At 46.3% G+C, this 23,774-nt stretch overlaps 1 protein-coding gene across 1 annotated transcript in view; it reads right to left on the bottom strand.

The window, feature by feature from the left end:
• Positions 1–743: 743 nt before the first annotated feature.
• Positions 744–23,774, bottom strand: part of LOC144123611 (gonadotropin-releasing hormone II receptor-like) — a 38,490-nt gene continuing 15,459 nt past the window's right edge. The window contains exons 2-3 of the mRNA XM_077656416.1: positions 3,780–4,657; positions 744–1,877 (exon numbers count right to left, since the gene is read on the bottom strand). Coding sequence (XP_077512542.1) covers positions 1,485–1,877; positions 3,780–4,562 — 1,176 coding nt within the window. The 5' untranslated portion in view covers positions 4,563–4,657 and the 3' untranslated portion in view covers positions 744–1,484. The remainder of the gene's footprint in view (positions 1,878–3,779; positions 4,658–23,774) is intronic.

Here is a 23,774-nt window from a genome sequence, read left to right as displayed (position 1 = left end):
GACCTTAGCTGTCCGTCATCGGTGGCGTAACAACCAGCTGACAAGTGCCAACGGCTGGCAAGTGCCGTCAGCGTAAAGTTTTACTGGAAGTATGTAATTTGAGTCGCTTGTCGACATGCCTAGCGACAGCTTTTGTGGGCAGGCGCTTCCGCAGTGAGGCGGACTGTAGTGGACCAGCAAATGTCACAAAAAAAATGGAAAATGGACAATTGGTATATTGATAAACATTGTGATTTTCGGAGCAAAATTGGCCTCCATTTTCTCTTCTAACTTTCTTCTATACCTCATACCCCTCTTTCTAAACGTATGTCTCGTGGCACACTTGTCGAATAAAAAGAGAGTATATTTATATTTTTGCGCTCCAACGAGCGCTATATTAGACAAATATATATGTGATACTTTAGATGTAGTGATGAATTCTGATCTCTTTCAACACGCTGCAGAAGCCTAGTGCGCAAATTAGTCGTGAAATTTTAATGCACGCTGAGCAAAATTACTAATACAAAAATCGTAATACCCGCAATAAAAAAAGAACCGCATGCTTCGAACTTGAATGAGATTTTGTTAAAGTAAGCTCGCCCGCTTCTTTCCAACCGAACCACATGGTGTCCTGCTCAGCAGCGGCTTGTAGCGGACAGTCTGTACCAGATACCGAGAGCATTGCGTACTTGCCGGCAAAGAGTACGCCTTAAGATCTCGTTCGGATGCTTGATGTAAATGACTGGAACCAAAATAAATCAAGTCATACCATATCATACTTTTATTTCCTGTAGATGTAATAGGCGCACACGAAATGCCTCCTGGATGCTTCGCAGCGCCAACAGAACGAGTATACTGCGCGCATGCGCAGTTATTTCCTGCAGTAATAGTATACACTGGGCTGTAAACTAAACGCCAAAATGTCGTATCAAGGGGCCAACGAAAATTATTCAGCATGATATGACGAGGAGAGGCTTTATAATTTACTTTTCAAAAGCGAGCCCTAAAGTTATTGAAAATTCGCGCAGTCACACACACCAGGGTATTTGTTCGCAGCCTTTGACGATTTCGCACTGTTGAAAATTTCTTGCTATTGTTTTCATCGAATAGTTTTTTCTTGGAATTGGGGTAAGGGTTTTAATAAGCTGTTCCCACAAGCGGCCCATACGGCAGAATCCAGGTACTAAGAATGAGCCGCGGCGAGCTTTACAAATTTAATTCGCTGTGACCTTCGGCGTTTTTCATTTAATAGCTTGGGCCGAGGCCCATTAACAACCCCTTCACGAACTGTGCACTAACAATGTCGTAAGGAGCAATGGTGCGCACGTGTGCTTTTGAACTTCACAGAACGCACGGGCGAAGCACTAAATGCACAAATCAGTCACGAAACATCTCAGGGCGTGTAGTTGTCTTCGTCCGACGCTCACCAAAGGTCAGTTGGAAAAGAGAGGACACAGAGCACAGGGCGCCACGCAATGACCACTCGGGGCTTGGATCGATGCGCTCTACTCGGAAGACGACATGAGGTTCGTCTCCCGAGTCGATGCGGTTAACACAGTCGATTGGCTCTTCGTGGAGCTCGTGTAGAGCTCGACGCCACTGCCATTCGCACAGCTGGAGCAGCCGCGCTGAAGTGCGCCTTCCGCGACGGCGTCCTTGCGGAAGGGCATCACGAAGCGCCTCCTCCTGGAAGCGCTGCTCCTCTTCTGGAAGAACAGGAATATGAACGGGTTGATGGCGCTGTTGGAGGCCGAGATGACGCCGAAAAGAGCGACCACGTTTCGGTCTAGAAAGACACTGGCGCCGGCGAAGGCCAGGGCCAGCTCCTGGATCATGTAGGGGACGTTGGTGACCAGGAAGGCAGCGAATATGGCCGCTGTCAGCTTGACGGTCTTCACCTGGGAACATGAGAAGAAAATAAGGCATTAAAATAATTAGTACTTTAGAATTATATGCAGCAAGTATTGCCACTGGCCGGAGGGCTCCTTCAGCCGTGCTAACTTATTAGTACTCCAACACAGCAACAACTCGGTACTGCGCACACGGTCCGATGTGTAGGCTCCAGGAAAAGGAAAAAAAAATTCTCTTTCATATTTTCTTATCCAGGATGTCTGGTTTGGTTTTGGGGGGTTCAACGTCCAAAAACAACTCAGGCCATGTAGGACGACGCAGTGGAAGGCTCTGGATAACTTAAGCCACCTGGGGTTCTTCAACTTCCACTGACATCGCACAGTACGCGGGCCTCTAGCATTTAGTTTCCATCGAAATGCAACCGCCGAGGCCGGAATCGAAACCGCGGCTTTCCGATTAGCAGCCGAGCACCATAACCACTGAGCCACCGTGGCGCTGCAATATGTCATGCAGAAGGTTACTATGAAATAGCTTTCTACTTGTCAGACAGCAGTCCACTTAGACGGACTATTCTTCTCCGAGGCCCGAATGCCACGAAAAGTTGAGGAACAGCGTACTGGAAAAGTCTCATTTCTATCTGTGTGCCAATGTATTTCCTGCACTTTTTGATGGCAACGCACCTTCTGCCAGAAATGCGTTTTCAAGCACAAATCTTAGGTTACGGATTAGCAATATTCATTTCGAATATCTCAGTGTTGTTTTGGCGGTATTTTGACAGCGTTCTTTTAATAATACGCGGAAACATTTTAACCGTGAATAATAGCCCCGCGGAGCATTGACGAAATTCACCTGGGAAAAATTTAACAAAGTGGTCTAGAGCTGGACATACCTTGCTCATTACCTCCCTAGTTACCTGTAAGAACTGTGACACAGCAGATTGGAACAACGCTTTGAATTAAGCCTGTGAATTTAAATTGAGCTGCCGCCTTGTGGTAGCACCCTCCTATGAGTTTTAAGCAATGTGCTTTCATGGGAAGCCCCTACAGTATGGGAAATTTGTAATAAGGGAGCAATTACTTCTTGCAACCACCCAAGAGCATCCATTCGCCTGCAAAGCAAACCAAGACAGCTTTCACAGAAGCTTCACAGTTTTAGAAAAATTCGTCCTGAAGCTTATGTGAAAGCTGTACAGCTTTTCTTTGTACCTGTATGGCTGCGCTTAGACGGATGCTAAAAAAAAAGTAATTGCCCACTTATTAAGACCTTCGCACAAATATAATCATGTAGTAGAACGCCACCCGATTTTTCAATGGACTTTTGTGTCCGGTGATTGATTTGTGGTCTGAATTATTTCTCTCGCAGCAACTTACTAGGATTACTATAGGTAAATTCACAATCCCTTTCTCAGCATCTCTGCACTGTTTTTACCATGGCTAATCAGTGCACTACGGTCCCTCATGTGACCTTCGTGATGTGCGACACCACGATTTCTTAGGCATTAATAGCCGATAGCGGCAAAACAAAACTGCAGAGGGGACACTTAACTCCACCTTTAAGTTTATGACGCGATAGCCTTAATTGGTTAATGTCCATGAATTCGAACTTGATCACTCTCTACTTTATATTCATAGTTCCCTAGGAGTCCTCATACCACTCCTGGCGCAGTGGTGTAGCGGTCAAGAGGTGCGCCACTTGCCACTGTGATCAGTTTGCTCACAACCGGTGGGCAGGATGTGAGGACGCCACAAGATCACGTGGCCCACCTGTCACCTAGGTTACTACTCTGGAGATTTTTGGTGGATTTTTCACTCACAGCGAGTGGCGACAACGCCGGCTTTCTATGGCACGAGACCATTAACGTAATTGCGTTACAATTTGTTACTTATGAGCAAAACTATGCATGTCTCCTCTGCTGAAATAAGGGATGGGGAGAGGACCGACGACCGCACCTTAGCCTTGGGCAGCGCGGAGGCCGTCTGCTGCCGGTTCTTGAGCGCCGAGCTCTGGTGCCAGATCTCGGCCAGGATGCGGCCGTAGAGGGCGACCAGTAAGATCAGCGGGATCACGAAGACGGCCAGGAACACGGAGGTCATGTACAGCTGGCGGTGGAGAGGCGAGGTCGTCTTGTTGGCGTAGAACGTGGACGCGCAGTAGCTTATTCCACTGCCGGCCTCCACGAGCCGGAAGACGTACAGGTTGGGCAGCGAGGGCAGCAGAGAGGCCAGCCAAGCGGCAGTGGCCAGGCGAGAGGGCGTGGGACAGCTGGCCAGCGGGTACACGATGGCGAAGTGCCGGTCCAGCGCGATGCCCACAATCATGTAGGTGGACGAGGCGAGCGCGAAGGTCTGCAGCACCTTGAAGATGCGGCAGAACACGTCACCGGCGATCCAGGCGCGGCCCATGACCTCCCAGACCGTCTGGGAGGTCATCGTCACGGTGGTCACCAGAAGGTCGGCCACGGCGAGGTTGAGGAACAGGACGTGTGCTTTCTGGTAGCGGCGCCGGCGGTGGTTGCGCAGTAGTCGCCAGCAGACGGCGCTGTTTCCCGTGACTGAGAAGGCGATCATGATGAGGATGATGACAATACGCACTTGGCTGTGGTACTGCGGCCCAAAAAGGGAGTCAGACTCGCCGAGTCGCCCGGATGGCTGCAGGGAGAGGTTGGAGGTTGCGTTGTCCAGGCCATCTGCTACGGTGCTAAAGATGGGAATCGTCGTGCTGGTATTCGGCATCGCCTTAGTCGTCTGGCGTCCTGGCGGTCATCATGCGCTTCGTTGATGACTTCAGGCTTGATTTTAACGCTCTGACTCCAGCTTCAGCGACGACGCTGAAAGTGAGAAAAACAGAATATAGGTCAGACGCTGATCGTAAAACACTAGGCGCCTACCATCCTTTAAATGCCCAATAAGTCACTTTAACATATCACTTTAAAAATATTTAAAAAAACACATTCCCTTATGCGTTTCTTGGTTTCGATGACTGTAGTCTCCCTTCAAACTCAGAAAGAGTGTTTTTGTTATTTATGTTTTAAAACCACAAGTGGGAAGAAGCGCTAATCAAAGTATTCTGTGTGTAATTTAGAACTTCATTTCAGTCATCTCCTAACTACGCGTCATACGCCTAGCGGAGTTCTCAAACTTATTAGGTTCTATTTAGTTTAAAGACGACTCTCAGACGGAAGTCGGCGTTTAAGCGCGCCAAATCTTTTAACTTCTGTTTTTGTGCTGTATATTTGTGAGTAATTTGATCACGCGGCTGCTGAAGAGTCGTTAAAACTATAACAGCCTGAAACATGATGACGCGAAAAAAATCATGGCGCTGCTTACCGTGCTAATACTTTCATAAAACCCAGCTAAAGTATAGACAGATCAAACTCCGTGCATGTGGCGCATTCGCACAAGATATACAAAAAAAATATCGAATTCTTTGTGCATGACATGGCGAAATAATAATAATAATAATAATAATAATAATAATAATAATAATAATAATAATAATAATAATAATAATAATAATAATAATAATAATAATAATAATAATAATAATAATAATAATAATAATAATAATATTAATAATAATAATTAATAATAATAATAATAATAATAATAATAATAATAATAATAATAATAATAATAATAATAATAATAATAATAATAATAATAATAATAATATAATAATAATTATTATTATTATTGCGCCAGATATTTTAAAAAATGTACAAAAATTCGGCCTGCCAAAGCCTCACAGGGCTTGAGTGGCAGAGCCCGACAGGCAGCGGAACCGCGCAGACATACACACAGGCATAAACGCACTTTAAAAATTACGGAACATCAAATCAGTACAGTGGCAAAATAAAAATAGACAGAAAACACATGTTACAAAACAAAAAACCTCATCAGAATAAATTGAGGAAGGAAAACCAAAATGGCATGACAATACCTCAGATCAGTGCAAAAAATACAGCAGTAACCAATGAAATCGCAGGATTTACTTGTCAGGTGGTAAAGCATATGCGTACAACATCGTAAACCCACTAATTAGTGTATCACAGCATCTTTTTTATTTTATATTTGGTAAAGGGGAACGTAATAACCTCTTACTCGCTTTCCATATCTTGTAGACCATCGGGGAGTACAAAAAGGTTCCTTCGGCCGAAGAGACCGTGTGGGAACATACGCAATCTTATAGTCACTAAACCAAAAATGTTTCAGGACAATCGTTTGCATCTAAAGGCGATCAATATCAGGTAGCGAAAATACCTTAAAAACATCAGAATTGCAGTGAAGGCTTAAATCATAGCCAATACTTTTTAACGAAGATCATAGGAGAGAGTTGATCCTGTACTTCCAACGAGCTGCACAGTGACCATAAATCGTTATGCCATAACGCAGTACGCTATAACCAAGAGCGTTAAAGAGAAAGAAAAACAACACACTTTTTTCAGAGCAAGCAAAGTATTAGAAAATATTGGAGCGTAACTGACGGGGTAGCGGGTCATTCGTGTTTCCGATATGAACACCAGGAACCAACCAGTTACGCTATTTGGTCTGGGGACAAGACTCCGAAATTTCTCATGAAACGAAGAATACAACAACACGCTTGTAGTTCCTCTTTGCTTTTCGTGCAACAGCAGTCATTTCCAGCGAAATAAACAAAAGCCTGCTACTTGTAGGAATTTGTACATCTATAAGCTGAAAGACACAAGGACTACAAGGCCTTAAGATATATAATTAATACATTTCAGTGCATTATAGCCAGGACAGAATAGAGCAATAAAAGTAAGAAAGAACACAAAAAATTCTCACGTGATGTTTTCTATGCATAAGAGTTTTTTGCCCACGCAGATAGATGTGCCTTTCGGATTGCAGAATTTTGGTGTAAGGACCATTTTTGTTCCTTGCGTTCATTGGTAAGCAGTAGGAACATGAAAATTATATGCGTATTCGGAAATAAAAGCGTGAAATGCGAAACTGGTAGCTTGGTCAGATAGAATTCGTTTTAAAATGAGACTATGTTTCTATAGATCAAAGCGGCAGTATAGATCAAAGCACCTAGGACCAGACGCTCCGTCAGCAGCCTTACCATCTTCGCAATAAGTTTTCGTCTAGGACATTTGGTTCTGGATTAACTAAAGAAATTTCGTTTCGATATTAAGGTGAAAATTCTTTGCAGGTGTGCGTGGGGGGCTAGATTAATGATTGATAAAAAGAAAAAGCAAATGAACAAGGGACTAAAGGTGGTTTTCCGACACAATGTTAGAGCAGGCACGGAGCTATGTTTCCTTTTGCTGTTACTACCGCAATTCCACAGATTCTCAGCAGTGCTGTAAGTGTAAAAATATGGGGTCACAAGCTTTGTTTCTAGTATGAAAAAGCAGTTACGTGCCTCCAGTCCTATATATTTTATAACATAGTTTCCTATCGTCCGCTGCTCGTGCACCTTGCCGTTTATTCAAGAAGACGCCATGTCTTCAAAGGAGGAATACGTGTGTGCTTATGCTCCGTTCTATTTTGTTTTACTGATTTAAAGCTTTCAACCTCCGGCCTTGTTTTTATTATGTGCACATCAGCGCGCGCTTCAGCGCAAGGGACCTCGATTGGCTGTTAACCGCAGCCATGCTAGGGGCCCTCAAAACGTCCCTTCCCATATCTCAGGGAAATCAACAGGCTCAGGGCATTTTGAAAACGACTTCTCGCGGCTTGTGACTGCTAACACAGGCCACAGAAATCCAGAAATATTTTCTGCGGTCGAGATTTTTCATGCAATTTCCCGGGGACGTCGAGACAAACCAAATAACCTCAAGACGCAAAACACGTCGTCTGAGCGGTGCGAGGCGCTGCTGACCAGTGATAACCTGGAGGACTGACGGGCTTTCATCCAGCAAGTCTGCAGGGCAGGCAGAGCCAGTGGAGCCCTGGAACAAGGACCCCGTTCATAAGCTCAAGTAACCCCTTCTTTCTTGAGTTTTCAGTCCTCCTCCTTTCCAGTGCAATTATGACAGGTCGCGCGGAATGCAGCTGTGAGCGCGCAGCTGCAAAAAGTGTTGAGTCCACTCCAGCTATGCAACGCGCTTCTCGCGTAAGCTCTATCTCCTTCGCCATATGCATTTTATTTTCTTCTTTTGTGTGCGCCTAGCGGCCGCCCTGCAGTGACTCAGAACTTAATACGGAGGCACTGCCCGCGTCTATCGCTATGAGATAGAGGCTGGCCCTTTATCGACGATGTACTCTGATTTATTACGAATTACGCACGCCGTGATAACGCTATCTCAAAGCACTCGAAGAGCATTCGCGTTATCTTGTCAGCCTCTGTTTCTGTCGTAAACATGCTCTAATTGAGAAGGGTCTACATTCCCAATGCTAGCTGAGGCCAGCCAATGTATTCGTCTGAACAGGGAGAGAGAGAGAAAGCAGGTAAAAAAGAAACAGGGATCCCAGACAGGTTCGCTTTGCTACCCTATGCAAAGAAAAAAAAAGAAAAATGAAAGGAAAGAGCCTTTGTAAAGTTTCAGTTTCGTTGGAGGGAAAAGAAATGAAGCCGAACGGAAGCGGCTGAGTTCCGAGCGCTGCTGGGTATTATGCTGTTATTGAACGAGCTCTGTGTTGGTTGCTTTCGCGGGAGCTTGTCCAAGAAGTGCTTTTTGCGAGGCAGGAAAGGAAGGGGAGCATGCAAGAATGTATTGAGTCTTGTAACGAAATAAAACCCTATCACATGCGACAACTAAAAAACTGCATGAAGTAACTGCAGCAGGGCGTAATGAAAGAAACAATTAGGCTCCTCGAAAAGCCCAATGGCTATGCGAGATGCCAACATACCCGTCCATGAAGTAACTCCGGCCGGCTGCCAACGAAATACACACTCTGCATGCAAATGACTAAACACACACGGTCTTGAAGGTTCTGCGGTCCTAAATGAAGGGCATAGCCTTGCGTCGCTTCTGAATATTTCGCTCGTTAGCGTACTTATTACCGACGAGAACTCGAGCAGGCACCTTTGAACTTAACGCACAGATGAATTCATGCACCACGATCGTGCTGTAGCGTCCTCGAAGGCTCGATTCTGTGCACACACGATCCTAGCCATACACAAAAATACTGCACAAGCGCATTTTTCAACGAGAAATTGTTTATGAACGCAATTTTTTCATATATTGTAAGGTTACACTATAACAATCAATACGTCAGCAGATATCCCTTCTGCCGGCTTGCATTTTTTTTTGCTATGAACGTTTTTGCCGCCGTCACAAACATTTGCTAGTGGTTTGTGCGAGTGATGAAAAAGCTTAAAAGAAAGATTCTGCTACGCATCAAAAGAATGCACCGTTACCTTCCATCTTTCTATAACAGTACCTTACATTATTCCAGAGTTGCTTCACAATTAAAATTGATGTCCAAAAATCCTGGACTTCGGCAATGTATAGCATCGTGCAGAAAGAAGGCTTTGTAGAGATTTCTAGATTTGTACATTTGGTGTCAGCGGAATTACTAGAGATTAAATTTATTTCTGGCTCTATTTCCTACCACACTTTAAGAGTCAGGTGTGGCGGGAGAAAGCCGCGTCGTTTCAGTGTCTCTGACAGCCTTCCCGCGGAGCTTTGACTGACTCTGTTGTCCCAGTTCCCTTTTGAGCCCTTAGTGTCAAACATTGTGGTGGTCAACACCCATTAAAAGTTAGGGAGCCTGAACCTATTAGGTAAGCGTCTTAAGCTTACTGAAATCAAAACGCTGTGGCAGCTTCGCACTGATTACCTCTCCACAACCTATCTTATTAGTCCTTCCTATTTATCCTTCCTTCTTATTTCTTTCTTTCTTATTTATTTATTTATGACCTGGCAAACCGCAGAAGTAGCAGATCGGGCGGTTGTCAGGCGTGCGCCAGGAGTTTCCCAGTTGAGCAGGCGGTCGATTATTATCAGGCGTGCCCCAGGAGGTTCGCAGATGAGCAGGCGGCGAAATAAAAGCAGCGGGCTCTCGAACGGGACCAGGAGGCGGAGCATAGGTAGGTGGACGAGGTCGCGCAACAACGTCCGCATATGTCAGCGGGGCCGCAAGAGGTGTGGGCTGAGGGGCTTGCGGCAGAGCCTCAGCGACCTGTTCTTGAATGATGTGCCGCAAATGGTGAGTTACGTGTGGTGATGGCTCTTGATGGCGTGAAATAAGCGAGAGCTGGCGAGCAACTTCTTCACGGATGAAGCTCTTGATGTGCGGTAGGAGCGATGACTGGTCTCTTGCATCGTTCAGGCCAGCAAGCGAGTCGACGTTCGTGGTGTGTTCGCGTGTCAGAGCTCTCTGCTTGCGTAGTTGGTCGAAGCTCTGACATAGGGTGACGATTTCCGCGACGGTGCGCCGGTCTCGCGCCAACAACGTCTGAAAGGCGTCGTCATCAATGCCCTTCAGAATATGCCTGATCTTGTCGGCTTCGGACATCTGAGCGTCCACCCTCTTGCACAGATCGGCGACATCCTCGATGCAACTCGTGATGTTCTCTCTGATATGCTTGGTTATCGGGACCGAGGTCTTCACTGCATGACGATGAACTCTGCAGACGACGGAGGGAGGCCTTCGGGAGGGTTGGTAAACTTGAAGGTTTATTTACATATTTACAAGAGAAGCAGGGAGACCAAAAGTCAGAGATGAAGTGCCGTGAAACCAGCCAAATCGCGGCTTAAATACAGTGGATATTCCCTAGGCACCTAGCTAGGGAAACCGGTGGCTGATCAAGCGTCTAATGGGCAGCCACATTCTTCATAGTCTCTTCCCTAACCCCGTGACCGCTCCGCCACCACAAACACGTGCACAGGCGATAAGGAATCCTGGCGCCTTGAGGTCCTGGAATGCTGTTTCCGACCGGTTGACCAGGTGCATAAGGTCGTTGGCTTAGCAGGCGGTGATCTCCTCCGTGGGAAAGAGGCGTCCTGGAATGTGGTTTCCGACGGGTTGACAATGTGCATAAGGTCGTTGCCTTCGTAGGCGGTAATCCCCTCCGTGGAAAGATGCGTCCTGACGGCCCCGGGAATTCCAGAGGGTAAGATGAATCAGCCGTGTCCGCCCCCGCTTTGTCTGGCCGCGCAAGTGCAAGCGAGCGAGGCGGGTCCGGCGCCTTTGTTCGGGTCTTTCTGCCGGTCCACGTGAGGGCGCAGTTCGGGAGCAATGCCGCATTCCATACTCCGGACGAAGGGATGAGAGGCCTTTCGTCACAGCTCACCGTCGCCAGGAGCCGTTCCTAATCCTCTTCTCAGGACGACAGCACCTTTGATCATAGTTCGATGGCGCCTGCCAGGCTCGTCTGTTCCCGCTGTCGGGGCCTCCGATCACAACATCTCCTATACCTGCTGCGACCGCGCACGCAAGCGCTGTTCGGCACGGAGTTTTCTGACTGCCGGGCGGCCGAATACCTCTGAGAAGTTTGCTTTGAAAACAGACCATGATGCAATGCCCGCCTCGTGGTTCCGATACCACAGATTCGCAACGCCCGTGAGATAGAAAATCACATTGTTAAGTTTGGTTTCCGCGTCACACTTGTATGCGCTCACCCGCTCATACGATGTGAGCCAATCATCAACATCACGGTCGTCCGTGCCACTGAAGATAGCGGAGTCTCGCTGGAGGAGAGAACCAGCACAGATGACGGTGGCCGGGCTCACTTGTACGACTTGGTGTTTAGACATCGCGGTAGGGGGTAGCGTTCGGTTGCGGAGTTCCAGGGCGAGAGGACGTTGCCCCGCACCTCCACCAAATGTAAGGTGGGGTTTATTCTGAGCAGCTTCTTAACAGGAGCAGGGCCAACCGCAGTCCGAGGTCAGCTAGTCCAGCCAGGAGCGTGCACCAGGCGAGGGCCATGCGGCTCGCGCGTATGCTCGTCGTCGGCCTTGCAATTTATTTATTTATTTATTTATTTATTTATTTATTATTGAACACTGCAGCGCTCGGAGGCATCGTAGCAGGGGGAATGACAAACATATCGTATGTAGGTAAGGCTACAAATAAAAATAGAGTGGCAAGTAGTAAGAAAACACTCAGAGACAGAACGGGACAACTGCGCGCCATGTGATACAAGATATAAGAATGCACAAAACCTATACACAACGGGGAATTCAAAGATGCCAGCTCGTAACCTGTTCTAGTCATTGATCGCTAGCGCAAAAAAAATTGAGATGTGAATGCATCTGTTCGATATTTAATTTCACGGATTTATGTCTGCAGGTCGTCCGGAAGGGTTGTGCAAAAAGCATTAAGCTCCTAAACGTAGAAAAAGAGCAATTTAACAACAAAAACAAAAAAGACTGCTTTCTTCGCACGCTGGTCTGGAGCATCCTCCCCACCCTACCTTCCGAATGACATGAAGCTGCTCTAACGCGGCTTCGAGCGCAGCACGTCGCATCATCTCATCGCCATCAGTGAGCGTACCGAGGGAAAATATCGGGCGGCTGCGGCGCGAAAGGCTTGCCGGCACAAATGATCTCGGCGACGTAACAGCGTTGCGATGGCCATTCCAGCGTTGGGCTGCCGTAAGTTCTCGCCTCATCAGATCGTCGGCGGCACGAGCTGGGAGCAAACATCTCCGTGGACGAGGAGAGGACTACGCGCTGTGATGGAGACTTCCCGGTCCGACCATTCCTGCCTCCGAGCAGTGCACATTAGGGAAGCCTAGTCCTAGAGAGATCGTTTAAAGCCTCTCCTAACTGATTTCTGAGGACATTTCTCATTTCGTGTTCTTGTATTTCGTCTTGTAGTGTAGGTGTTTTCAGATCTTGCAGTCACCGTGTGCGGTGACAGGGCTCTTCGTTTATTAATTATGCTGTAAGCGCGTATTTTAAGTTTTTATGGCCTGATAGCACGCACGCCTGAAAAGAGAAGATTTGGGAAGTGATGAGTTATTTGATCTTAGATTAGACGCTAATTCGGGCTCCTTGCCGCGCACCGGAATTGTAATTTCATGCGAACAATCGGACGCTGGGGCGCTCTGCTCAGTTTCGTCTAGCTCCGAAAATACACTTTGGAAGTAGCGTTTAAAATTTTCCCCGATGCTATAGGGGTCAGGAAATGTTCTGCCATCAGCCTTTATTTTCGATGGTTCTATCTTAGTTTGGCCAAGCAATGCCCAGAATTTCAAAGGGTCGCTTTTAATTAACTTTTCCATACTGTTACTAAAAAAGTTAGAGTCTAGGTTCTTCAACCTTCCTGAAAAAATTATTACTGACAAGGCTTAACTGCTCTTTTTATATCTTATCCTTCTTCCTCAGTCGTTTTATTTCGCGCTTAAATTAATTATCTTCACGGTAATCAGAGATTCTGAACGACGTTTTCCAACAGTTTTCGATGGTATAAAATTTTCGATGGTTTTCGATGGTAAGCCTGTGACAGTATTATATAGAAGCAACTGCCAAGCAATTTCAGCGGTTCGCATAGGACCGCAAAGGCGAGTATCTAAATAATATATTATTTCTACGTAATCTGCGCGATCAAAATCCATAGCTGCGTTTTATCTGTGCGGCAGCCTTTGTTTTTACTTGATTGGGTCTCTTTGCCATTGAATAACCACGGTAGGTGCTTCAGCACCACAGTAAACTCGAAGACTTGGAGCCAGGAAACCGATGCCCATTGCTATATGGCTGTTTGTGGCTAAAGAGGGAGAGATAATTCAAGAAAAAGCAGAGTGATTGCACTGAGCCGTTGTGCTCTGGCATGCTACGCTGCACTGGGGAACTGAAGTAGGGAACAGCTTTTTGAATATATGCCCGCTATACAGACTAAAGAGATGGGTCGTAGAAAAGCTACTGAGCCTATTTTGAGCGTTCCGTACGCAGCCACAAAGCTCACCCGGGAACAGCGGGATATTTCGGAAGTGACGAGAACATGACGGCTGTTTTCGTAAGCGACTGACATGTGAATGCGATTTCTGCTATGCTTGTGGGAAAAAAAAGGGGGGGGGGGGGGACTAAAGAGTAAGGAAATTTTTTTTTATTTTTGGAGAAATTTTTAGCGCCTATTGTCTGGCCGAGTGTTGAAGTGTGTTTCTCCTGTGTAGATATATTAGAGTTTTGCTACTTCTATCGACGAGCTGCAAAAAAGGGAACGCGCTCGAAAGTTTCGTGTAATATTGGCACGAAGCTTTGTTATATTTGTTTGCTCGGGTGATTCGCCCAGCACGCAGCCTTATCACTGCTGTTTCTGAGGCCAAATGCGACCGTATTTCTCTGGCAAGGTCGTGGCCTAGCGCAACTGCTTTTTACGACGTTCGAGATTGTCGTAGGTACTTTCCGTGTCCTGTCTCGTAAAGTTTACGTCTGTTTGTGTTCGCCTCAGTCTGGCCCCTTCTCTCGGGTAAATTGAGCGCGGCTTATAGCGACGTGGATTCTCCTCTTCGACGGCCGCCGAGCACGCTTGTTGCTTTTGCTGCCGCCGGGTTGTTCAATTCTTTGTGGGCACAAGTCAGCTCAATAAAGAGTTTCATTACAGAGCTTTGTCGATTCGACTCGCCTGTTGTCCACAGCGCTGTCAGCACCAAGTGAATATATATCAAGCTTAAAAGAAGGCTACGCTCACCTACATTTCCTTTTACAGTAAGGACAAAGCCTCAAATCTCTTCCACGCTGTTCCACAATACTGCGTGCCATTCCATACCATCCTATAAGGTGGCGGGAAGTGGCATGTGACGTCACGCTGCAGCCTTCAATCTGGCTGGACGCCCATTTTCTTTTGGGCTTTTGAGGCGCTGGTATAGCCGACTTGAATCTTAGGCGGCAGTTGACGCGGGTCAATTTCGTTGTAACAGGTCTCAGAAGCCTAGCTCATGGATCGTGTCGGGCACTTTGGAAACTCATATAGAGGGTGTCATAGCTAGATTTAACCAGGGTTTAAAAATATGCCGGTGCATTCTAAGACAACGCGACCAAATGAATGTTGCTGGGTATTGTATGAAGGAAGTCCCACTATTTTTTTTGCATTCTGCATAATTTGACTATTAGGTGAGATTAATTAATTTAATTTAGGCAAAAACTCGAATCAGAAAGTTGTACAACAATGCGTAAAACGTCCGATTGAACAGTTTATAACTTTCCATCTGTTAAGTATTAGTTCCTTACGCTTACTGCAGAAGCCCGCGAAATACAAAAAAAAAATACCACGTGACATGTCCGCCTGCGCTCCGCGATTGCAGTGCTCTCAAATGTTCCGCGTAGGAACGAACAGAACGTTTAGCCCGGTGTGCTGCCGCTTAAAAGGTGACAGGGCGGCGGCGCAGGCACCGGCTGAGTGATTTACGCCTGAGCAAGCGATAAGAGCTGCGTCTGCATGTCGCTATCATTAACCGCCGTGATGGAAGCATACCGCTGGCGTAAGTCGCACAGCCATTGCCTGCGTCGCTGCTTTTCGCGTTTTAAGCGGCAGCACACGCTGTTAAATGATCTGATCCTTTGTAGGCGGAGCGTTTGAGAGCACTGAAATCGCGGCGCGTAAGCGGGCATGTCACGTGACATTTTTTTTGGTATTTTGCAGGCATCTGCAGTGAACGCAAAAAATTCTAAGAACGATTACGATTCCCTCTAATGCGAAATTTGAGCGCAGCTTAGTCGATGTGTCAGGCTCTGTAGGCTCATTGTTTTGCTTTGCTAGGTCGTCGGCACGCCTGGCGCCCATATTAGTTCGATAGTGGTATTAGTTGATCAATAAGACGATGTTCAATGCACAGCCTGCGAGAATGTGTATATTAGTACGATAACAGTATTAACGACGACGATGCGCAATGTACAGCGCAAAAGTGGGTTCTTGTTTAAAACGAGATGCAATGCACAGAGCAAGTGTGTGTTGTAGTTTAACACGAGAAGTGACCGACTGCGGCTGTGCCTTTGCAGGCGAAGGCAGCCACACGAGATATTTGGAGCTGAAAGAAGCTTTCCGCGTTCGCGCGTGTAAAACTGCCAGTCTCTTCCGCTTCGCTTTTGATGCCGTTGACTTCATCATCTTCTATCCATTAATTGTCGTCGACCCGTGTGCAAGGAAGAGATGAGTGTGCGTGCGTGTGTGTGGTATGCTATGCTATCGTAAAGCAGGCTGGACACTGTCTTGGCTACCGCTAGTTTTTTTTACCTTTTTACTTCTTTGGTGAAACGAAACACCTTTTCTAGAAGGAATTTGAGCAGTGAGTGTGAGAGGTGCATAGGATGACGCGCATTGCAGCTTTCTAATCAGAGTTATGCTGAGTAGGTACAATGTAGGCGCTGTCACCGAGCAACACAATTCTCGTGTTCCGCAACTACGAAAAAGAAAGGGTCAGAGCGAATCACCCGCTTTCTGCATTTGGGGGAGAATGAAGGCATGAATTCGCCCATTCGCGAGAAATATACTGCCTTGCCTAAAGATACGCTGAGTAAAGTTGGTCATTCTGTTCTCAGTTCGAAGAGCTATAAAAATGGCCTAACGTTTAATTACTTCCACGGTGGAAGCACACACTTCTTCCGCTGTGATTACTTTCGCCGATCGTAGAAGTGGCCGTTGAGGTCATTAAACAACTTCCGGGATTTGTTTCGACGTGGAAGGCGTTAAAAATCTCTACTTTAGCCTATTTCATGTTTTGAAATTTATGCAGAACCTTTCTCAACTTGCGTCCTGAAAACTACAAGTGTTAGACGTCTTGTGAAATGTTTTATTTAAGCTAAAAAAAACAAATATTGATAAACACTCATCATGGAAGCAAGATAAGACAAATGCCTTCAGAAGCAATCTATTTGGTCGTCGTAAACTTCTTTATTTACCCAGAAAAAAAAAGATAAGTGCATCTTGCTTGCTTATGATTGGCCCGACAACGAGAAAATTTGACCTGTACGGCCCACGGAGTCCACAGCGAGGGAATCGTTGCAAAGATGACGTTTATAGCTTCCGTTCATCAGGATGAGTGATATGTCTATTGATTGATCGGTCGATCTATCGATTGTGCCAGCACAATGAGCAAAACAACCGGGAACGATGGCAATGCACCGCCTAAGGGAAAGGACTGACGTCACGTTCGATAACTCCACGCGAAGTAAGTCGTCATCGCGACCAATGCCAGGGGCTATTTTCGTTCTTCTGCCCGACTGGTACACATAGCTGGCACATGCACCACGTGACCTCGGCGCTGATAAGCGACCAAGCTTATGGTTGGTCCGATGACAGGAAAACGCGGCCCATGCATCCAACCAAGTCAGAAGCAAAAAAAAAAAAAAAAGGCGACCAATAGAATGCGGCCAGCATTATCTATTTCCTCGCCTTCTATGACAATGACGGTCTTCGTGTCTTGTGTTTGCTTTTGCGCCTTTCTGTCGAAAAGCGAACAGGTCGTTAACTCCCTGCGCTCTGACGAACCTACTCGCTTGGCCGCTACCATGGTAATGGCTCGTGTGTTTACAACCGGTTCCTTTTCGGGCTTGCAGGGCCAACTGGGAGCGGCCTTTCGCTGTTTTCATGACACTTTCCGCATCGTGAACAAGTTCCTTGTTGCACAAAATGCGATGCGTCGTGAGAACATCAGACGAGAAAACTTTAATTACAGCAGAGTGTTCTACTACACAGTCTAGCATTACATAGAGCTCTGTCGCTTTAAATAGCGGGGTGAGAATCAGACAAAGAAAAAAATGGCGGACGATTTAGCTTGGTTAGGCCAAATGCGAATTAGTTGCTTTAGCACTTCAGTTTTCACTGCCGTTCAGTTCTAGGCTCGCATTTAGAGTTTAAGCAGGCTTCAGACAAAGGTCGGCGTAACCTAACTTAAGCTCTGTCTTAACGGTATGACGCGATAGCGTTAATGGATTAATGCCAACATATGCGGAATTTGTCATTTTCTACTTTACTTTCATAGATCACTGGGCGTCCTTATGCTACTCCTGACGCAGTGGTGCGGCGGTTAAGAGATGGGCCACTGCCGTGCGACGGCAGGTGCTGCCACCAGTGGGGATTCCGAGCTCATAGCGCACTAAAAAGTAGTAAACCGCTCTTGAAGGGAACTGCTTTGCCTAACGGGGCCCTCATCTTGCTGAGGCTGCCGATGTTTGGGTAGGCTGAGGCGCTGTACCACAGCATACTGCCCTGTGTGTCGAACAAAGCGCACTCCTTGCAAACCATTGTCTCCTGGGTGCTTTTGAACAGCATTCGAGAGAGGCGCCTGTCACAGTTCAAGAAAAAAATAAGGCGCTTAAAGCGAGACTGCACCTGTGGTAATGCGAGTGATCAGCGCTAGCTGATGGTGTCTTGCGTTTTTTCATTTACTTTTGCGTCGCATCGTGGCTTGCTTTGGGAACACCCTTGGCTTGCTGACGTTTCCGCAACACTGTTTCTCGCTTACACGCCTCGTCACGAGAACGAGCTTCCACACGCCTTTGTTCTTGTCACCCATGGCAGTCCTTTTAGTGTGACTCGCCGACCACGTTGACAATCCAGAGCTGTCTGCAGCGTCAATGCGTAGGTTTTATTTATTCTCGGCGGCGCATTTTGCGTGTTTCGCAACCCTCTGTATGCTCCGCTCCATCGCTTCGGCTGCTGCGCCCTCTATTTTAGCAGCGACTTCTCCGTCCGCTCCGCGGCGCCCCCTATCTGCGCCGCTGCTGCTTTGGCGCAGATCCACGCACTCCTTGCCTGCTCCTCATCCTGTGTCTGCTTTTCTGACTTTTTCTTTCACTTTTTTGCGAGCTCCAGCCGCCTCTTCTTCCTTCTGCGTTCTCTTTCTTCTTCTTCTTCTTCTTCTTCTTTCTTTGTCATGCGGCGCACGCGCTCTGCCCCAACACCTGCGCTTCTGTCCGGAGTTCTCGGACGCGTGATGGGGACGACGACAGACACGCGACCCCCGACTCGAATTCGGGCGAGCCTACCTATAAGCTAGCACTCTAAAGCAGTCAAACACGAAAGCCCAAGGCGAACAAACTTACTAACCCTTGCTTTCTCAATAATTTTCGTCCCAACACTGCACTGTTTTTAAGTCAACCAATAATTATGGACAGAAAAATTTTATTCAAGCTCATAGTGCTTTGTGGAGTTGGAATACAACGAAGCATGTCTCCTGGACGACAGCTGGCCATCTACTTAACTAAGGAGACAGCAAGGAACGGCTGCGTAAAGTGACGCGCTGAAAAAGAAGCTAGCAAAGGAGTAATATGAAAAGCACCCAGGGCATTCTCTGGAATTCTGCGCGCGCGCAATGATTCGCTCCAGTTTCTAGTTTTGGAAACGACATTGCTCCCTGCGACCGGACAGAGACCATTTGACCACGGCGACTTATTGATTTCTCTCGCATTATTGTCGAAGCGATCGGGCTGCCTTAGTTCTGTTCGACCTGATGGGCCCTGGGTTGAGACCTACATTTCGGGAAGCTGAGATCTCTTCCAGCGCTGCGGATGTCCATCGACTACTGATCGCTGCACTGCCAAAGCAAAAATTAGACCCGTCAGACGAGACATTTTGGCCTCATAATGTCGAAATACCAGCGAATTCCGCCCCATGTGGAGCTGAGATCCTAATCGTCTGCTCTGCCGTTAACCGCGCGCACTGTCTCGATAGAAGGAAAAGCAAATCGTGCCGGAAGGGAACGTTGAATTTATTTTACTTAACTAATCATTCACAGAATCATTCTTTTGCTCTAGTAGAGCAGGCTTCGCTGCAATAAGAGTGTTTAATGCGACTGAGGTGACCACGCTTCCTTCAGTTGTGCGAAGTAAAAGAAGCAGAAGTAAAGGCAAATTGCAGGCAAAAAAAAAGCCAAAAGAGGTGAAAAGGAGAATCCAGCCAGCTGCCGGACAGAAGGTTTTTGCCTCAGACCTCGTGGTGCGTAGGAAGATGGAGGAGGCCTTATCTGATGATGACTGGAGATGCTTTAGCGGACTACTACTGATTAGGAAAGTAAAGAATGAAGATAAGTATACGTGCACGCACTCAAGCAAGCAAGCAGGCACGCACGCAAGCAAGCACGCACGCATGCACGCACACATGAAGACGCACACACTGACACATGCAGACGCACACACGCACACATGCACACGCACACACACACACATGCGCGCACACGCACACACATGCACACATTCACATAAGTAATACATACCCAGAAATTCTCAACTTGGGCATTTTCAACGGGAAGTTGTTTATGAGCGCGATTTTTCATATATTGTATTGATACATTGCAACAATCAATATATCCAGAGATCTTCCCTTGAGAGTACTGATTTTTTTTTTGCTGCTAACGTTTTTGCTATCGTCAAAAAACGTTCTCCGTTGGCTTCCCATGCAGTCAAAACTACTCGATGCGAGCGATGGACAAACTTTAGAAGAAAGGTTTTTCTACGCATCAGAAGAATGCACCGTTACCTTTAATATTTCTATAACAGTACCCTACAATATTATACAGCTTCCTCATAATTAAAACTGATGTCCAAGGATCCTGGACTTCAGGTTCCAGGGAGCAGGTAAGTCCTGTACCTCTGAGATATTTAGCCAGGTTGTGACAAGAAGCATAACGCTATAGACATAAAGTGAGAAGCAAGAAGAAACCATAGTGCCAGTCCCAGAAATTGCAAATTTTTTCTTCTTGCGTTAAGGTGAAATGAGCAGCGAGGGCGGCAAAATAACGTTATGAGAAAAAGGAATGATAACTAACATGCAGATTTCGGCCACTATCACAGGGTGACTTCAAGCAAAAACTTAAGGCCAAATTCATTTTGTGGTGCTTACTTAACTCAAGGCAAAAACTTAAGTAGCTATGCAGTTGAATGCATCAATTTAACCCAAACACAGTATTGTTGCCAGTAACAGTTCGTAGGTACCATACTTTATTCCCTGATTACGTAATATTTATTAGTGTGAAGTAATTAGGTTTAAAGCGCTGAATTTATTCGGAGCGTTTTCCGGGCCGCGGGGAGCCAAGAGTGAAACTTCGTAGGATTATGGATTTCTCGCTAAGCTATCTCCTCATACTTTGAGCCAAGCGCACGAAATTTAAATCGTGCAGCATTAGCAACCGTTTTAAGCAATGTGGCCTCGAATGAGATGACTCTCTGTGTGCTGCCATAGGCGTACTTGTGAACTTCGAAATGAAAATTAGCGGCAGCCGCCACTGCATTGAACGCTTACACTGGCCAGTGATCCTGCGCAACCTTCGTGATTTTTCTGCTTACCGATAACAAAGGAAACGCTCAGGAAGAGATACGTCACAGGCACGAAGATATTAAACAATGGTGATTTTCTTTTTGCCCTGGGGGAGTTTGTAACTTTCTGAGTATTTTTAATGGTTTAAATAAATAGTTAATTTCAGATGAATACCCATCTACCTGAGAAATAAAATACTCCTACTTGAGCTAGGTGAGCGCCGGACATTTATTTAATTCTTGCACGGTATAACATTCTTTAATGCGATATCATTACGAGGGTCAGTGTCTGTGTGGAACCTCCACCTGCTAGGTGGTGTTTAGGGGAATTTGCCTCTCTCCACCTTCCACCTGTCAACCGTCCCCCTTTCCACTCGTAGGGGAAAGGAGGAAAACGCTGAATGCAGAATGACTCGGCAAAAACTAAAATGACTAAGAAATTGACTGAGACAACAGCGGGCCTAATTGCAATACAGAGCCTCCTGAATAACTGTATGAGAAAAAATGAGGCTTGAGCTATTTCTTCTGGCATGGCTGAGTCTCACAACCGGGGTCTCACAAGCCCCACTAGTGGCAGTATTTTCAACAGCCACCTGCAAGTGCAGTAGCGCATCGCCAAACCGCAGCGCCGCTGCGCCAGTAGTGGTATGACGACTCGCAGCGACCTTAAACTGTGACGCATTTTGCGTACTTACGTAGTCGCAATCGGAAAAGTATCACAATTGTATTAGATTGGGGAGTGAAAGGCAATCAATTAAAATTTTAAATAGAATCGGAACTGGAATAGATTGTAGAGTTAAAGAAGATGCTCACATTTCCACAGCATCCATCCAACTGATCGCCGCCATTTTTTTTGTACGTAAGTTTGACTAAGTTTAAATCAGGCTTATTTTAAGTTTAAGAAGCCATAAGAATGTCCCCATAAATTGTAAATGGCTAACAGTATCAGCGTTCCGTTAGCATTCTGGTTGTGGAAGTGTAAGTAGTCACGAATTATTTTTCTCAGAGAACTGAGGTGGGTGTTGAAAATGAGCCGAGTTTAATTTTCATCTCACGGCTCGAGTTCTAATTGCGAAGCTATAAATGAGCTTAGCAGTGCACGAGTTGCTTTAATCTTAGCACACGAACTTGCCAATTTTCTTTGCTGCCACAGAAACCGACACAGCAGGGCATCAAAAGTAGGGCCAGCGAGACTCCTGCCTCTGGGCACTACCCCTGAGATGAGACGGCCCGGCTTCTGCCCTCGTTTTTCGTTGGCTTGCAAATTGCTTCAGTGGTAAGTGCTTGGCGGGCCACTTTCGAGTGCCGCACATAACGTTTTTTTTTTGCGTAAAGCACGCTAAATCATTATAGTAGGTGTATATTTATAGATAGTTTAAATAGCGGGGTGTATACTTGAAGAAGCGAATGCGTGCATGCCCACTGAGCACTCTGGCGAAGTGCTCAAATCAAGTAATCCTTCTCAGGTTCAAGCGAGGAATTGCGAAAGAGCTAATTCGACTTTGAAGCTCTAAAGGGTTTCTTTCAAGGCTAAGAAATGCCTTAACACGTGTTTATTCACTCCACACGATAGCCCCCAGTTTGACACCGAGCGCTATAAGCTGCGACAAAAATACATGAGTACCTCGACTGACCAATGAAAGCTTATTTGGCGCAGCAACTCCAACATCTATTGAATGACAGGAGTTGTTTACCTGCTCACACTATTGAGACCTCACTGGGTTCCAACTAACGGAACAGCTATAAAAATTCAGAGGGACACTTTGTTGACCTAAAGTTCGGTGAGGCGAAAGCCTTCAGCGCGGTGCTGCTGCTTGTGTCACTGATTTGTGGTTAATATGTTAATTAAGTATACAATTGTTTGTGAATCTTAAGTGCTAGAGACACTGGGGGGCTTTAGGAGGCATCCGTCTGATTCTACGCCTTTCCGCAAACACTCTCCAGCGTCCTAGACAAGGAGAACTACATATGCGTTTACAGGAAGTAGCGCAGTCGTTAGCACGCTCGGCTGCGGAACGGGAGGACGGTGATTCGAATCCCATTGCGCACAAAGATTTTTTTCTTATCAAGTTGCTAGATGTAACGGACGCCGGACGGACGGGAGAATGAGCCATTAAAGGCTTTCGCCTTAATAATGAGCACCCTTGAAACATACGCTTGAAGCCGTCGTGAAACTGACAGGCAGATCTCTGGTTTTCCTTGAATGCATTTCAATAGCGCGCGCAAATGTCTCTCTAAGGTGTCCGGAGGTGCGTCACACCAAAGATCATTATAATAAAACTGGTATACTTTATATGCAAAGAAGAAACAGCTCCCTACTGTAGGCAGCAACAGTAATTAAGGGACACTGAACCCAAAAGCATACAGTTTTCGTGCTTAGTAAAAAGTGATTCTGTGGCTCATTGTGAGCATATTGATGTTCATACTCCAGTACAATACGCATTTATTGGCAAGAAAATTAAATTTGAAAATTTTCCCGCAAGTCGTTTCGAACTTGCGGCGTCCACGCCGAAAATGACTTCGCGATAACTGTTTTGAAATGAATTGTGGTTTAGCTTGAGCCTCAGAGATTTGCGCCATATAAACGGTGTCGACGTACGTACTTAACTGCGAAATAGGCCGGGGACGACGACGCTTGTATTTGGTTGTTTGGCTCTTTCCATCTCATAAAAGCACTGTGTTCAGTGAAAGCGTCGTCTTTGTCGTTTTAAATGCGGGGTGACAATTCCGGACTTCCTTTTCCCGCCGGAGGACAGCTCGGACATAGGAAGTGATAGTTCTTAATAGAAGATAGGCAAAATATAGAAATCGTTCGGGAAAAAGGAATCGCTTCAAGATG

The sequence above is a fragment of the Amblyomma americanum genome, chromosome 3 (genome assembly GCF_052857255.1).
Source record: "Amblyomma americanum isolate KBUSLIRL-KWMA chromosome 3, ASM5285725v1, whole genome shotgun sequence".
NCBI classification, from domain to species: domain Eukaryota; kingdom Metazoa; phylum Arthropoda; class Arachnida; order Ixodida; family Ixodidae; genus Amblyomma; species Amblyomma americanum.
The sequence above is the reverse complement of the archived record's forward strand: the minus strand, read 5'-3'. Positions and strand labels throughout refer to the sequence as shown.